We start from the raw sequence: 17,783 nt of genomic DNA, 5'->3' as shown, positions 1-17,783 counted from the left end.
AAGTCCAGTATTCCAATTTATAAATTGTACTTCTGGTATTGAGTTTTTAACTCTTTGCCTAGCCCTAGATCCTAAATATTTTCTATATTTTTCCTAAAAGTTTTATAAATTTATGTTTTACATTTAAACTCATGATCTGTTGTGAGTTGATTTTTGTGTAAGGCTTAGGTTACTAGAGCTGTCTAATAAGTCTTCAAATTGGGTAGACTGATTCATCCCATTTCATTCTTTCTTTTCAAAATTGTTTTAGCTATTCTCGTTCCTTTCTTTTTCCGTATAAATTCTAGAATCTTTTTTTTTTTAATTTTATTTTTTATTTTTAAAAATTTACATCCAAATTAGTTAGCATATAGTGAAACACTGATTTCAGGAGTGGATTCCTTAGTGCCCCTTACTCATTTAGCCCATCCCCCCTCCTACAATCCCTCCTGTAACCCTCAGTTCTCCATATGTATGAGTCTCTTCTGTTTTGTCCCCCTCCCTGTTTTTATATTATTTTTGTTTCCCTTCCCTTATGTTCATCTGTTTTGTCTGTTAAAGTCCTCATATGAATGAAGTCATATGATTTTGTCTTTCTCTGACAATTTCACTTAGCATAATAGCCTCCAGTTCCATCCACGTAGTTGCAAATGGCAAGATTTCATTCTTTTTGATTGCCGAGTAATACTCCATTGTATATATATATATATGTACCACATCTTCTTTATCCATTCATCCTTCGATGGACATGTGGGCTCTTTCCATACTTTGGCTGTTGTTGATAGTGCTGTTATAAACATGGGGGTGCATGTGTCCCTTTGAAACAGCACACCTGTATCCCGTGGATAAACGCCTAGTAGTGCACTTGCTGGGTCGTAGGGTAGTTCTATTAGTTTTTTGAGGAACCTCCATACTGTTTTCCAGAGTAGCTGCACCAGCTTGCATTCCCATGGAATCAGCTTTTCTGCATCTACAAAGAATCTTGCTGAGGTTTTGATTCATGAGGTTTTGAATCATGTTAAATCTGTATATCAGTTTGTGGAAAGTTGACCTCTTTATTATATCAAGTCTTCCAGTCCATGAACATGTTATTTATCTACTTTTATTTAGAGTTTTTATTTCTTTCATCAGCATTGTATAGTTTTCAGAATACAAGTCTTGCAGATGTCCTGTTAGATTTTACATTTGTTTCACTTTTTTTAAGTGATTGTAAGTGGTATTGTATTTCTAATTTCAGTGTCTACCTATTCATTGCTAGTACTGTATATGGAAACAGAATTGACTTTCCAAAAAAATATATATTTTAATGGTGGTTTTAATATAATGTAACATAGGGGTGCCTGGGTGGCTCAGTTGGTTCATCATTTGTGGGTTCAAGCCCCCCGTCAGGCTCTGTGCTGACAGCTCAGAGTCTGGAATCCACTTCAGATAATGTGTCTCCCTCTCTTTCTGCCCCTCCCCTGCTTACACTCTGTGTGTGTGTGTGTGTGTGTGTGTGTGTGTGTCTCAAAAATAAATCTAAACATTTAAAAACTTTTTTTAAAAATATGAAGTAACAAAGTTTACCATTTTAGCATATATATACACATACACACACACACACACATATATACATATATATACACACACACATATATATATATATATATTTTTTTTTTTTTTTTTTTTTTTTGAGAGAGAGAGCTGGGGAGGAGCAGAGGGAGAGAATCTTAAGCAGGCTCCACACTTAGCATGGAGCCTGACATGGGGCTCAATCTCACAACCCTGAGATCATGACCTGAGCCAAAATCAAGAGGCGGACCCTTAACTGACCAAGCCACCCAGGCTCCCCCCATTTTAACCATTTTTAAGTGTGCAGTTTAGTGAAGTTAAGTACATTTATATTGTTGTACCATCACCACCATCCATCACGGAACATTTTCAATTTTGCAAAACTGAAACTCTACCCATTAAATAATAAATAGCTCCCTGAAAAGGAAAACCCTGTCTTCTGCCTACTCCCTGCTCACAGAACACTTCTGAATTCCAAGTGTGTAGGGTTCCCCACACCAACCAACTTGCCAACACCAGCTGCATATCCTACAACTTAAGTTTGACACTTCTCTACCTGGAGTTAGCATCAGATCTCACAGGTAAGGGCTCAGTCCCACAAGATTGCTTCCACATCAGTACCACTTGCAAGTCAGGATGTCACCTGTGTTTCTGATCAACTGGTATAAATCAGAGGCTACCATGACTCCCTCCTTGGTTCAGTAATTTGCTAGAGCAGCTAACTGAACTCAGGAATAACAGTTTATACCGGGCTACCAGTTTATTACAAAGGATACAACTCAGGTACAGCCAGATGGAAGAGTAGCATAGGACAAGGTATATGGGAGCTTCTGTGCCTTCTCCAGGCATGCCACGTTTCTAGCACCTTCACGTGTTCACAAACTGGAAGGTCTCCGAACCACATCCTTTTGGGTTATTATGGAGACTTCATTATGTGGTCCTGATCGATTAAATCATTGGCTATCGGTGATTAATTGAACCTTCAGCCCCCTCCCCTTGCCAGAGGTTGGTGGGGTGGGGCTGAAGTTCCAACACTTTAATCACCTGTTTGGTTCCCTTGGCAACAGCCCTATCCTGTGGTTATCTAGGGGCTTTCCAAAACTTAAGGTGTTAGCATAAGCGCAGGCATGGTGCAAAGGGGCCTGTTAAGAATAACAAAGGACACCTCTTCATCTTTACTGCTCTGGAGCAATTTTAGGAGCTGGGAACAAAAACTAAATATTATAGCAAAAGATCTTCTCATAGTTCTTACCACTTAAGAAACTACAAGCGTTGTAGGAACTGTGTGCCAGGAATGGGAGTTAGACTGAATATATACTTAATACAAATCATAGTATCACACTCCCTATTCCTCCCTTCCTCAGCCCCTGGCAACCATTATTTTGCTTTCTGTCTCTGAATTTGATTGCTTTAAGTACCTCATATGAGTGGAATTGTACAGTATTTGCCTTTTCTGTTAGCTTAATTTACTTAGTATAAGGTCTGTCAGAATTTCACCAACTCCATTGGTGTTTATCCAGTCATCCATCAATGGACACTGGGTTGCTTCCACCTTTTAGCTATTGTGAATAATGCTTCCATGTCATTGGTGTATAAAAATCTCTTTGAGACCCTGTTTTCAAGTCTTTTGGAGATATATGGATATATATATCCATCTAGAAGTGGAATTGAGTCATGTATAATTCTGTTTTTAATTTTTCAAGGCATCACCAAACTTCCACAGTGGTTGCACCATTTTTACATCTCCATCAATAATGCACACAGGTTCCAATTTCTCCACATTTTTGCCAACACTTGTTATTTTCTGTGTTTTTTGCTTTTACAAATTTTTATAGTAGCCATCATGATGGTATGAACTGGTATCTCATTGAGGTTTTGATTTGCATTTCTCTAGTGATGAAATTGACTTTTGTATATTTGTCTTGTGTCCTGCCACCTTGCTGAAGTCATTTATTAATTTTAGGAGAATTTTTGTAGCGTCCTTACCATTTTCTGAGTAGACATCATGTCATTTGCAAATAGAACATTTTCGTTTCTTTCTTTTGGATTTAGATGCTTTTATTCCTTTTCTTGCTCTGTTACTTTGGCTGAAACTTTTAGCGCTATGTTGAATAAGTGTGATGAAAGTGGACATTCTAGCTTGTTTTCAGTTTAAGGGGGAAGCCATTCAGTGTTTCTTTATTAAATAAAACATTAATGCTAGGTTTGTTGTGTATGCTCCTTACCATGTTGAAGAAGTTCCTCTTTAATCCTGTTTTTCTGAGAGTTTTTATTCTAGATGGATGTTGAGTTATGCCAGATGCTTTTTTAGCATCTATTGTATGATGCTATAGTTTTCCTTCTTTAGTGTGTTAATCTATAGATTACGTGTGTGTGTGTGTGTGTGTGTGTGTATTATGTATTGAACTAGCCTTGCATCTCTGGAATAAACATCAGTTGGTTATAGTATACAATTCTTTTTTCTTGCTGGATTCCTCCTTTGTTTTTAATTTTTTTAATGTTTTTATTTATTTTTGAGACAGAGAGAGACAGAGCATGAGAAGGGGAGGGGCAGAGAGAGAGGGAGACCCAGAATCCAAAGCAGGCTCCAGGTTCTGAGCTGTCAGCACAGAGCCTGATGCGGGACTCAAAGTCACAAACCGCGAGATCATGACCGAGCTGAAGTCAGACGCTTAACTGACTGAGCCACCCAGGCGCCCTTATTTTTTTTTTTAATTTAATTTTTTTAGTAATCTCTACGCCCAGTGTGGGGCTTAAACTCACAACCCTGAGATCAAGGGTTGCATGCTCTTCTGACCAAACCAGCCAGGTGCCCCGACCTTCTCCTCTTTTAAATGCACAATACCTTCCTTGAATTTTTTATGTTAGTATCGGATATTGAATATGTATATTGTGAGACATACTTTTTTTACCATCTAGTGTAAGACTTTTGAATATTATAAATATTGGCTAAGTGGATACATTAATACTTGTAGATCCCACCACTAAGAAATCATGTTACGGGCTAACCAATGTTAATGAGACAGGGTAGAAATTCTGGTACAAGGCCAAGTAAATCTTTACCATAGTTCAGAGCTTCGTACATTTTCTTGCCTTATGTAAAATTCATGAGTATCTCTAATTTTTTACAGCACCTCGTAGGACAAAGAGAATACCCATCCATTAGTGAAGAAGTGAGGTTCAGACCACTTTGCCATGTCCTAACACCACATGTTGGACACAGCTCGGTTTCTCAGACTTTGGAAGCAGAGTAGACATTTCACTGTCATTCCTCTTTCACCTTGATTTTCCCACTATTCCTTTTATCACAGAAACTGCCAGAAACGCAGCTTCACAAAAATGTGGCGTTATTGAAAGGAATGTAGTAGTTTTAATGTAGAAACAGAACTACCTGGAACTGGTAGTTCACCCAGTGTTCAACAGATTCTGCTGGGTTTCCCTCGAAAATGTAAAATATCCTGCAGTGCTCTGTGAGTTTGCCATTGTGCCCTGCAGTACTTTCGTACACGGCTTACGAGCTGTGACCCTAAGGACTGTGGGCACAGAGCACAGGAGGGGATCCCACCTAGGGATGGAGGTGTCTCTTGGAGTGGGGTGGGAACTGTGGAAAGGGATGTTTTAGGAGCATTGGTGGGGGCCAAGTAGGTGGTTAAGAGTGAGCTGTAATCTTGGCTACAGAAACCGTCTGCCTTTAACCTTCTGTCCCCTAAAGCTTTGAGATAAATGTCACACATATCTGATATTCGCTAGTAACCACAGTTCATCTCAGTATTGATTTCTTGATTCTTGCCAGTTCGTATACATAATATTTTTGTTTCACTTGAGCACTTTTGTCATACTTTTTATGTAAAAGTAAAAGTTGAATATGAAACTCTGATAACTCTGATGTTGGTGTAGAAGGATGACTTAATGGTCTTTGATTCTCTCCTTATTACTTGTACTATTATATTAGCTCTTTAAAAAAATATCACTGGAGTCCAGTCTTTGTGTCTGACTCACAGAAACAAAATATAATTGTTGAGGCAATCAGAAGCTCCTGTTTTTTTTTTTTCTCCCAATGTAGAACAAATCACCTGCTGCAGTTACAGAACCAGAGACAAGTAAATTTGATAGTACTGGATATGATAAGGACTTAGTAGAAGCTTTGGAAAGAGATATAATTTCTCAGAATCCCAATGTTCGATGGTAAGTTATATCACAACAAGATAATGGGATAATGCTTTTAGGAAAAGAAAACGGAACCAGTGTGGGCATGCGCTGAAGATTAGTCCTTGGGGATGGACCCAGAGTACATGTAGTGGGAACCCAACACTTGGTTCAGGCTGTATCAAGTGTCTGTCTGAAACGATTTGATTTGATTTGATTATAACAAATGATAAACAAGTTTATATTAAATAAGAAAATCTTCCGTACAGAACGGGAAGAAGATCACAGAAATTTCCATCTTCTTTTTGGGACATCCTCCAATGGTGAAATGGCAATGACTCTTATTGCATGTGTGTTGCTTGTTTTGGTTTTTACATAAGCTCTGTGCCCAAGTAGGGCTTGAACTCAACGACCCCGAGATCAAGAGTCTCGTGTTCTACGGACTGAGCCTTCCAGGAGCCCCATGTTGCTTATTACCTATAGGTTTATCCCATGGGTGTTTCTTTTATTTTCTCTGATTTCTAGTAATGGCTCTGAACTTGTTTAATATTATATTGAATCAAAGAAGTATCATTGTTGCACTGAGTTCTAAAAGCTCCCTTAATGATATTTAGGGATGGCTTTGGGGATGTTTTACAAATGTTTTTTGGTATTTGAGATTTATACAGTGAGCATTTATTTTCATGGAAATGCCACATGTAGCAGCAGTAGAGTTTTCTAGTGGTTGGAGATGACTTCGTGGCGGTCTGTCTGATACTCTTTATCTCTGGGGTCTACCTCTCAGGAGGGTTGGAGGCAAAGCGGCAATATTGCAGCCTAGCTCTGCTCTATGCCCTTTTTATTCTTTATGTTTGCTTGTTTGTTTTTAACGGGCTCATTGTTTCTAAGTCACGGAGTTTATGGAATGAGCATCACAAGAGCAGGAATGTAAAATGAGACACCTGATCTAAGATCTAAGTGGGCCCACAGACCTGTGTTCTGCTTCACCGGGTGGACAGTCTTTCCTGCCAGGAACTCGAGAGTGAGCTTGTGCTGCACGTCCGCCAGTCGGTGTGGCGGGCCTCGTCACGGTGTGCTGCGGGAGGGCGGGCACTGTGTGGGCGCAGTGAGCCCGTGTGCCTCCAGCATCTCTCGGGGACGACTACGTAGAGCTAAATGTGGAACATAAGAGCTTGTTGATAAAATCTCTCCTCTTTCAGGGACGATATTGCTGATTTAGTGGAAGCTAAAAAGTTGCTCAAGGAAGCTGTGGTGTTACCCATGTGGATGCCAGAATTCTTTAAGGGCATCAGGAGACCATGGAAAGTAAGTTTGTTATTGTTATGGCACTGACAGCGTGAAGGGTGCGTATTGCTGTGGAAAACTCGTATTTATCTTATTCAGGGAAGTGAGGGGAGAAAGAATAGGTAAGAAAAGCTTTCAGTTAGAAGGTATGTCATTCAGAATTTTGTTTAGACCAAAGCTCTTGCAAGGTTCCCAGAATAAGAAATAGGTACAGTGTGACCTTTGGGAAGTTGATTTCGAGTGAGCTTGTATTAGCCTATGAACAAGTTGCCTAACGCAGAAACGCTGTTTTATGTAAGATGCTACACTTGTATCCTCTACTTCTTGCGTTTGTCTTTACGAGATGGAGACATCTGTATCGAGTAGGTGCTTTTTTTAAAAAGTCATGAGCTCTCTGAAAAGACAGTGAAAAAACCTTTCTTGGATTTGGAAAATGTGCTGAAGGCTAACTGCACTTATGAAGAATTCTTGAAATATGAAATGATAAGCTACAAAGTTCTAGACCTACTTTGAGTACAGCTGTGTAACAAAAAAACTAATTTGTTCAACCAAAAGACTAGGAGGAAATATGTCCAAATAATATTGGTATTTGTGTTAGAGTGTGATTATTATAGTATCAATAATATTGGTTATATTTTTCTCATTTCTGAGTTCCACATTTTTACTAATGTAGTTACCTTTTATAATGAGAAAAGTAAATTTGTGCTAAAGTATCCTTTTGTTTATGTTTTATTTGTCTTAATATTATGTATTAGTTGCAAATTTGTAGTAATGGAATTCTTATGAATTAGAACAGTGGCAGGTAAATCTCTCACTTATGTTCTTGTCTCCGCAACAGGGAGTGTTGATGGTTGGGCCACCCGGCACAGGAAAGACCCTCCTTGCTAAAGCAGTAGCTACGGAATGCAAGACAACATTCTTCAATGTGTCCTCATCCACTCTGACTTCCAAGTACAGAGGAGAGTCCGAGAAGCTTGTCCGTCTTCTGTTCGAAATGGTGAACGTTTGAGCCAACTCTAAAGATTCTTTACCTCTAAAAGGGGAGAAAGTGAGTCGTAACTATCTCCAGTGTGTAGAACAGTGAGGCAAGGTGATGTGCCCAGAGTGGGATTCCCGTGCCTTCGAAGCTAGAGTCCTTTAATCACATGAGTAAATCGACTTTTTCTGTGTCTCCTTTCCTCTAGAGGAAGAGCCATCTCTGATGGCTTATGGGCATGCTCACATTATGGGATCTGCATTACTAACTTGCTATAAGAGTTTGAAATTACTCTGTTTTCTAAATCAGTAGGCTTAGATATAATATGGTAAATACACTGTCATAACAGTAATGCAGAATGGTGAAAATCAAGTAGTTATAGAACTTAGATCACCTCCAGTCTATTAACTAGATAGTAAATACCTTGCATTTAATGCCCCAGTCTTTGGATTGTTACTTCTTTGCTTGTTACTTTGAGTTTCTTTTTTCCTTCTTCCACCCCCACTAATCTGAATATCAGAAGGAATATAATTCAACAAATTCTAGTAGAGTGTTTAGATTGAATTCAACAGCTTTTTAGACTTCAGACTCTAAGCTTCACTGATGATTTCAGTCTTGCCTCATTTAAGAAATTGTGTAGTTTAGGGGTGCCTGGCTAGCTCAGTTGGTTAAGTGTCCAGCTTCAGCTCAGGGCATGATCTCGCAGTTCGTGAGTTTGAGCCCCGTGTTGGTCTCTGTGTTGACAGCTCAGAGCCTGGAGCCTGATTCGGATTCTGTGTCTCCCTCTCTCTCCGCCCCACCCCTGCTTGTGCTCTTTCTCTCTCTCTCTCTCTCTCTCTCTCTCTCAAAAATAACGTTAAAAAAAATCATGTAGTTACATGTATTAGAACAGAGTTACACTTATTATAGAGAATGGCTAGCATTCTTAACTCTAAAGACTCCATCATGGATGAAGTCTTAGATGGCTATGTTAATGACGCTAGATCTTACTTCCTTAGGCTCGGAATAAAAACAAGCAAACGAAAACCCTTATATAATTTCAGGTTATCCATGTCTTTTTAAAAAAAATGTTTTTAATGTTTATTTTTGAGAGAGCGAGTGAGCATGAGCAGGGGAGGAGTAGGGAGAGGGGGACACACAGAATCTGAAGCAGGCCCCAGGTTCCAAGCTGTCAGCACTGAGCCCAATGCGGGGCTTGAACTCATGTACCACGAGATCATGACCTGGGCCAAAGTCAGATACTCAACCAGCTGAGCCACCCAGGTGCCCCAGGTTATCCATTTTCTGTAAAGTCTTCTGTTTCAATTCCTATTTTGTCCTTCAGGTTCGATAACTTAAAAGGCAGGATGCAAATTCTAACAGGTTCTTCTTAATAGCTTATCAATAATTTATGCCACTAGAGGAATCTAGTGGGGAACCTCTTAGATCATTTATTTGCTTCAGGGGAAAGAAAATTATACTGTCAGGATTCCAAAATAACTAGGCTTTTTAAAAATGTAAGCTAAGGGGCGCCTGGGTGGCGCAGTCGGTTAAGCGTCCGACTTCAGCCAGGTCACAATCTCGCGGTCCGTGAGTTCGAGCCCCGCGTCGGGCTTTGGGCTGATGGCTCAGAGCCTGGAGCCTGTTTCCGATTCTGTGTCTCCCTCTCTCTCTCTGCCCCTCCCCCGTTCATGCTCTGTCTCTCTCTGTCCCAAAAATAAATAAACGTTGAAAAAAAAAAATTTAAAAAAATAAATAAATAAATAAAAATAAAAAAAATAAAAATAAAAATGTAAGCTAAGTAGAGTGAATGGCTAAGTAGGGCGTCTTTAGAGCCAGGTGGCCTGGGTTCAGACCCCTCCTCTCTCGCTTTCCGAGCTGGTAACTGTGGGCAGAGTCCTTTCCTGATCCTCAGTTGCTTTATAAAAAGAGGACCATTCGATGGGAGTTACTTCTGTGAAACAAGCTAATGCATATAAATTGTCTAATACAGAGCCTGACTCACAAGGGCAAATAGAAATTAGCTGTTCTGTTTAAGAATTATTTGATATATTTTCTAATGGAGGGTTTATATTTGAGAAAACTGACCATTTTCTTCTGTGTGGAAGCCTGTTTCAAAGTATTAATTTACATTATTTTTTATAGTGAGGTTTATGAAGGTATATCAAACAGCTTATTTTTTACTGGCTTCCTTGGTGTTTACCATCTCTAAATAAATGCCTGCTTATCTGGAATGTGCTGCTTTGAGTTGCCTGCTTAGGTAGGGGTTTAATCACAAGCCAGTGCCTACAGTTTGGACCTTCTGCCTTTGCGACTTTTGATTAGAGCTCAGATTTAAAACTAGCTTAGTTGTTTTGTTTGTTTGTTTTTTCTGTTCCCCATATGGGCTCTCTTATGGAGTAAAGTGATACTGCCTCTCATATCTTGTTTTGACTGCTCTATAGAGGACTTGCCTCTCCTTGAGGGCCCAGAATCTGTCCTGTCCCCCAGAAATCTCTCAAAGGAAACATGCCTCAAGGCTTGTATTTTAAATAATGTCACATAAATATAAGTGTATACAGGAATTTTCTCATGACATGGTAACAAACACATGCAAAAACTTAATGGTATAATTTTTGTTGCATTGTCAAGAACTTTCATTTTCAAGTGTCAGAAACCTACTCGAATGAGTTTAAAAGAATAATATACTGGGTCATGTAACTAGGAATTTTTGGAGGTTATGTTTTAGATTTTTAGACCTACCAAGATCTAGCAATTCAGATGTTTTTGGGAATGTCTCTCTGACCTTTGCCTCTATTTTCCTGTGGGTTGGCTTTGATTTGGGGCAGTCCTGAGTGGTGGTGGAGATAGCCATCAGAGCCTTAAGCCTTGTGTTTATTGTCTTTAAGGTAATCCCAGAGGAATTAGCCCTCATCTCTCAGTTCTTCCAGCAGAATTCCAGGGATTAATGTTTGGCCTGTTTTGAGTCACATGCCCGTGTTTCAGTCCATCATTTTTGGTTAGAGAATTGGGAGTGATCTGATTGGCCAGGCCTGAATGATGTCCCTGTAACTTCAAAAGAGTTGGCCTCTCTTGAAGTAGTGGAACAAGAATGTAAAAGGATGGTTAATGAATGAAAAGGTGGATTTCTGTTACCAGAAGGGATGCTGTGCAGGCCAAAACATTTGAATCTTTCTGTAATATTTTCCATGTCCTCCAAAGCCAGTTTACATGTGCCTTGTAGCCTCTGCTTTGAGTCAGACCATTCTGCAGACCCTGAATAGTTGGGAAGAATCTACTAGGTTTTTTCTTTGTATGGCAACAAGTAGGTTGAAATTTAATTTTTGTTAGTGTAGGCTCTGTTGACAGGTGGTTTCTTGATAGAATTTCAATTGAGAATATTTTTTGGATGCTTTTTTTTTTCTTGTTTTCTCCTCTATTTTTTTTCCTATTATTTGAAAAGAGTACAAAAATTTTTGTACATACTACCTAAAATCAAATCAGGACACCTTATTAAAAATTATCCAGGGCGCCTGGGTGGCTCAGTCAGTGGAGCGTCTGACTCTTGATTTCGACTCAGGTCATGATCCCTGAGTTCCTGATTTGAGCCCCACATCAGGCTCTGTGCTGACAGCGTGGGGCCTGCTTGGAATTCTCTCTCCCTCTGCCTCTGCCCTTCCCCCACTCTTATTCTCTCTCCCTCTCTCTCAAAATAAATAAACTTAAAAAAAAATTAGATTGTCCCTGTGGAGGGAACTGATGACTTAGAATTCAGATTTTCAACTAAAAGAGAAAATGAGATTTAAAAATGTAAGGATTTTCCAGGTGGACAGACTAAAACTGAATCCATACTTTGGAGGCACAGTGCTTCCAAAACAGTGAATTGCCTCTTAGAGGATGCTAGATTATAACTCATGGTCCAAGAGAATTGTAGACCCAGTATAATTGCGTGTTCAAGTCCATAATGTTCACTTGCCATTGCAGACTTTTATTTTTGGAAAAACCTTTGAAAAGTGCTGTTGGTTCACTAAGCCGTGTTTTGAGAAATCTTTGCCATCATTTAGGTTCAAACTCTCCTGTGCATTGATTCTGTAAGTTTGGATACTTCATTTAAAAATCATTAATAATGAACTTCTTTAGTTACTGTAATAAATGTATTGTCAAATGAAAAAATGGCAATTTAATGAGGATTTCTTAGAGGGAATCTATATGATTTTATTTAAGGTAATGGTTGTCTGTGACCAGTTTTTTCTAGAACTTGAGAACACTTACAAATATCTGTAAATGTTTTCCGGCCATTGTCGTCCTTATTGTTGCAGCATACAAGGTAATTCTGTATGTGTATCACTCGTGAGTAAATATATATTGCCAGCTCAAGTACTTAGTGTCACGAAAAAAGCCATGTAAGATTTAAGTATATGGTAAGCTTATGTTAGACGCGATCTCTTAGCTGTTCCAGGTTATCCTCTCCCCCCAGAATTAGGACGAGACAGATGCGTTGTGGCTCTTCTCCTGATTGCTCTGGATTATTTTTAAATGAAATAAAAACCTGGTGTTACATGGTTTCTTTATTTAGGCTCGATTTTACTCTCCGGCTACCATATTTATCGATGAGATCGATTCCATTTGCAGTCGCAGAGGGACTTCAGAAGAGCACGAGGCAAGCAGGAGGGTGAAAGCAGAGCTGCTGGTTCAGATGGATGGTATGTGTGCGTCTGCGCACGGACTGAGCTCTACTCCTGGTGCTAAGCCACACGCTCCAGACGACCGGAGAGGGCGGGCAGTAGGTCCTGGAGGTTGACGGTATACTGGGTACACTGACTGTGGGGACATGCCAGAAATAACAGCTATTCACAGAGCCTCGTGGGATATGCTCGGATTTCTTATTGTTAGCAATGAAATTGAAATAAATGCAAATAACTTGGCCTCAGGGATACGGATGCTTTGAAAAATTGTAGAAATTGGTATACAGTTAAGCTGAGCTGGTCTTTTGATTAAATCTATTTTGAGGTGTTTTTTTTTCTTTTTTTGCACACTAAAACTTAGTTTTCTTGGGCCCCAAATTCATCTACGTACCAATTAGCTTAAGAAGTCGTAGGGAGGCTTAACAATTACACTACCTTGTAATTTAGTACCAAATAGGAGATGATCTTTAAGTAGTTGAGCTTTAGTTTGTATACTGACTTAGTGTCTTTTTACATTCTCCTCACCCTTTTTCGTAGGTGTTGGGGGTGCTTCTGAAAATGATGACCCTTCCAAGATGGTTATGGTTCTGGCGGCTACTAACTTTCCCTGGGATATTGATGAGGCATTAAGACGACGTCTTGAGAAAAGAATCTATATTCCATTACCATCAGGTATCTTCATTTGAATCTTGTCAGAAAGCTCATGTTAACTGTTAGGTAGTTTTGCTTAGAGATTTTAAAATCTGGTATTAATTGACTTTCCTTTAAGGAGACACTTGTAGGATGTCTTTGCTTATATTAATTGGTTTGGCTCTATCTAGAACCTGAAAGCCTCGATGCCAGGAAATTTTAAATAGCGAGGAGTGTCTCTTAAATTTTTAAGCAAATGAGCTCTAAGAATTGGAAAACCAACTTCTTATACAAAGTAGACTTGATTATGTTTATGTTGAAGCCTTAACATTTAAAAATTTGTTTCCATCATTAGCAAAAGGCAGGGAGGAGCTGTTACGAATAAGTCTACGTGAGCTGGAATTGGCTGATGATGTTGACCTTGCAAGTATAGCAGAAAATATGGAAGGTTATTCGGGTGCGGACATTACCAACGTGTGCAGGTATGAATTATTTTGAAAGCATAGGTTTTTGTGGGTATTAACTTCTGTTAGGAAGCTTTTACGCCGAATTAATAAGATAGGTGAAGAATAAAGACCTATATTACAGTTTCTAGTCAGAGACACAAGTTTTGGTATGAAGTTCGTGGTAAGGTGCTGGTAAGAATTTGAGTGTTTTGCATGTCCCTGAACAGTGTGGTGCATTTGAAAACTACAAGTTTGAGAATTCGGTATTAGAACAACTGGTGTAATATAGAAAATCAGTAATTCTCGGATTAAAAAAATGTTGCTGTGCCTTTTCCATATACTTTTTTGTAAGAAATGGAACTGTGGAACTGATTGGGCATACTGAAGGAGAGTACGATCTCACTTTCAGTGCAAGTGTCCCGAATATGATAGGAACAGCAGTGAAAAAGAAACAAATCTCTAATCCAGTTGATTCAAGTAGGTTTTGTCCTGATCTAAGTATTAGTTCATATGTTTATCAGCACGGTACTCATTGTAAAGTAAGCTCCCCACGCAGGTTGTCGTGAGGATTAGTGAAAACTAATGTGTGTCTGTGAAGCAGCTGTGTTTTATTTTACAGTGTACTTAAAAGGGAAAAATAAATATCTATATATACTTGTTTTTAATGTTTATTAAGGTTATTTACTTTTGAGAGAGAGAGTGTGTGAGAGGTCGGTAGGGGAGGGGCAGAGAGAGAGGAAGACTGAATCCCCAGCAGGCCCCTTGGCATAAATGGTGGCTGCTATCCAAGGTGAAACTTGGTGAATAGCAGAGGTCCTTAAATCTGAAGTTTCTTCTTTAAAAACAAAACCATAAAAACCCCCAAAACAAACAAAACTAATACAGAAGGGAAAAGAGAACCACCTTGATTTGATCATTTAGTTTTTCTTACACAGGTAGAAAATATTTTTCAGCTAACAGGTTCTCTCTTCTCTGATGTTTATTTTATCGGCCACTTAGAAAGAAATTCAATTGCTAGCGTCATTGTTAATACCCTTTTACTTTTCCTCGGGCTTCCTGCTCAGTGTCATTCATTTAAACTAATATCCTTATTTTCATCTTGGAAGATTTAACTGCTAAAAAACAACTCAGAACAAGCCTTGTATCTGATACAAGATTCTGTGCAATACTACGTATGTCTAGTGTGGATAATAACAGAGTAGTAACACATACTGAAAAAGTTTTCTTTCCCCAGGTTTATATTCAATCAAAATAACACTGTGTGTGTTTTAATTTAAAAACTAGGGATGCATCCTTGATGGCAATGAGAAGGCGTATTGAAGGTTTGACCCCAGAAGAAATCAGAAATCTTTCAAAAGAGGAAATGCACATGCCTACAACTATGGAGGATTTTGAAATGGCTTTAAAAAAAGTTTCTAAGTCAGTTTCTGCTGCAGATATTGAAAGATACGAGAAATGGATATTTGAGTTTGGATCATGCTAAATTCTCACATGTAAACTGTGAGAAACCTGCCTTAAGTGTTTGAATAATAATTAAATGTAGTATTTCATTGCACCGAGTGCTATATTTTTTTAAACTTTCATAATGGTAAGATTTTAAAAACGATTCTGAATAAAGGCAGTTTTTTAAAGCTGCAAGCAAATTTGTTTTATTTTAGTATTACCCCATTTCTCTTTCACTGACCACGTATGTTGCAGCACAATTGTGATTCTTAGCTTGGAAAGCGTCTTTCTGCGCACTTCTGTGCACAGCGTCTTCTCTTCCCCTGTGCGTCTGCCGTTCCTTCTAAGGAGTAAGACTGGCTGTAGCACCCTGGGTGCCAGTGGATAACTGGAAATTCCCTAACATTTTTACACAAGTGGCCAGTGACGCATGAACCACGCCTAGTGCGCCTTCCTGCTTGCCGTTCCAGTGGTTTCCCTCCTCTTCCTGGGAGAGCTTTAAAGCCCCTTCGTTTTACAATGCACTTAAAAGGAAAAAAATATATATCTATATATACTTGCTTTAATGTATTTTAAAAAATTTTTTATTTATTTTTGATAGAGACAGAGCACAAGTTGGGGAGGGGCAGAGAGAGAAGGAGACACAGAACCTGAGCAGGCTCCAGGCTCTGCGCTGTCAGCACAGAGCCCAATGCGGGGCCCGAACTCATAAACCATGAGATCATGACCTGAGCCGAAGTCAGACGCCCAACCGACCGAGCCACCCAGGTGCCCCTTTTTTAATGTTTTTAAGTTTATTTACTTTTGAGAGAGAGAGTGTGTGAGAGGGGGGTAGGGTAGGGGCAGAGAGAGGAAAACAGAATCCCCAGCAGGCTCCACACTGTCACTGCAGGGCCCGGCACAAGGCTCCATCCCACAAACCGTGAGACCATGACCTGAGCAGAAATCAAGAGTTGGACGCTTAACCACCTGAGCCACCCAGGCGCCCCGTGTACACTCTTGCTTGACTTTATTCTGCCTACCTATGAGCTGCCCTGTAGGCAAGTAAATTCTTGTAAGCTTACGCTGCTCACGGTACCCTAATAAATGACTCATTAACCCATTCACTCATGGATACTGTGCATAACAGTTAATGGGGGCACCTGGGTGGCTCAGTGGGTTAAAGTCTGACTCTTGGTTTTGGCTCAGGCCATGATGTCGCAGTTGGCAGGACTGAGCCCCGAGCTGGGCTCTGTGTTGGTGGCACGGAGCCTGCTTGGGATCGTCTCTCTCCCTCTCTCTCCCTCTCTCTTTCAAAATAAACACTTTTTTTTTTTAAAGTAACAGTTAATGGTGCAACTATAAGTTAATAAATGAAATAAAAATTAATGGCATACAATCTTACCTAAGATACTCATTTAAGATTACTTTTTTAAAATGTTTATTTATTTTGAGAGAGACAGACAGACAGAAGGGGATGGGCAGAGAGAGAGAGAGAATCCCAAGCAGGCTCCTAGCTGCCAGTGCAGAGCCGGATGCAGGGCTTGAACTCACGAACCGTGAGATCGTGACCTGAGCCAAAATCAGGAGTGGGACGCATAACCAACTGAGCCACCCAGACACCCCAAGGATTACTCTGTAAAAGACAACTTATTGTATCGTCTCAACCATAGAAAACAGAGCCTCAAAGAGACTGAGTGCTGCGGTGCCTGGGTGGATCATTCGGTTAGGGGTCCGACTTCGGCTCAGGTCATGATTTCGCAGTTTGTGAGTTCAAGCCCTGCATCGGGCTCTGTGCTGACAGCTCAGAGCCTGGAGCCTGCTTCAGATTCTGTCTCCCACTCTCTCTCTGCCCCTTCCCCGCTTGTGCTTTCTCTCAAAAATAAACAGAAAAAAAAAAAAAAAAAAAAAAGACTGTCACACCATGGTCCCAGGTGTCACTGGTAAGGAGGCAAGGCAGGAGAGGGCTCTGCTAACTGCAAAGCCTACACTCTCCAATTGGCCACATAGCCTCCTACATTGTTCTCCTTAACTAGAGTCTATAAGCATCATGCTTAATGGATGCACTGGAGGTAGAGCTGGTAATTTCTAGCAACTTTGAGGAAGGACATAAAGAGTTACTATAAGCTGGGTGACTTTAGGATCAAATTAAATTTAAATTGCATGCTATCATTTATTCTTCTATAACATGGAGAAAGTGTATTTCACAGGGCTGTTAGTCCTTATTAAAACCGGCTAGGCAAAAATGAAACCTCACTCCTTCACTCTGCCACCTGTCATCTTTCCCCCACACATACGTATCTATTTAGCCTAAATCTAAGGTGGTTTTATTTTTTACCCCCTCTTCCCTAAGGTGGTTTTAAAAGCCAGTCACTACTTTCTTGAACAAAGTGTTTAAAATCATGGGTTGCAATAAAAGATAATAAAACACAACAGAAAACATCAAGCACATGGAGTAAAGGTATTATATATATCCTAGACATTATAAAAAAGATGTCAATATGAGAGATGTTTTTTTAAAAAGAGACCACTGTTGAAGGGTAAACGGCACTAAGGACGACAAGAGCAAGGGCTCTAATTCCAGGATACTGATGGACTCATTAATTGACTTGAGCCTTGGTCTCAGCCAGTGTGTGAAAGGAGCTCTTACAAAGAAGTAATTCTTGCCTGGGAGGTGTTTTTACACCAAAACTCTATACGGTTTTC

The 17,783-nt window shown here is 39.7% G+C and overlaps 1 protein-coding gene and 1 long non-coding RNA gene across 3 annotated transcripts in view; both read left to right on the top strand.

Annotated features, from left to right (window-relative positions):
• Positions 1–15,293, top strand: part of KATNA1 (katanin catalytic subunit A1) — a 42,250-nt gene extending 26,957 nt beyond the window's left edge. For both annotated transcript variants that reach the window (XM_045499991.1, XM_045499992.1), the window contains exons 5-11: positions 5,594–5,715; positions 6,876–6,981; positions 7,799–7,957; positions 12,471–12,597; positions 13,117–13,251; positions 13,565–13,691; positions 14,940–15,293. In XM_045499991.1, the coding sequence (XP_045355947.1) occupies positions 5,594–5,715; positions 6,876–6,981; positions 7,799–7,957; positions 12,471–12,597; positions 13,117–13,251; positions 13,565–13,691; positions 14,940–15,138 (975 nt within the window). In that variant the 3' untranslated portion in view covers positions 15,139–15,293. The remainder of the gene's footprint in view (positions 1–5,593; positions 5,716–6,875; positions 6,982–7,798; positions 7,958–12,470; positions 12,598–13,116; positions 13,252–13,564; positions 13,692–14,939) is intronic.
• A 1,925-nt stretch (positions 15,294–17,218) lies between these two features.
• Positions 17,219–17,504, top strand: LOC123609151. The gene is made up of 2 exons (XR_006717633.1): positions 17,219–17,398; positions 17,431–17,504. It is a non-coding gene; the product is annotated as an uncharacterized LOC123609151 (long non-coding RNA).
• Positions 17,505–17,783: the final 279 nt, after the last annotated feature.

This window comes from Leopardus geoffroyi, chromosome B2 (genome assembly GCF_018350155.1).
Source record: "Leopardus geoffroyi isolate Oge1 chromosome B2, O.geoffroyi_Oge1_pat1.0, whole genome shotgun sequence".
NCBI lineage: Eukaryota > Metazoa > Chordata > Mammalia > Carnivora > Felidae > Leopardus > Leopardus geoffroyi.
Note: the sequence above shows the minus strand (reverse complement) of the source record. Positions and strands in the feature narration are given on the sequence as shown.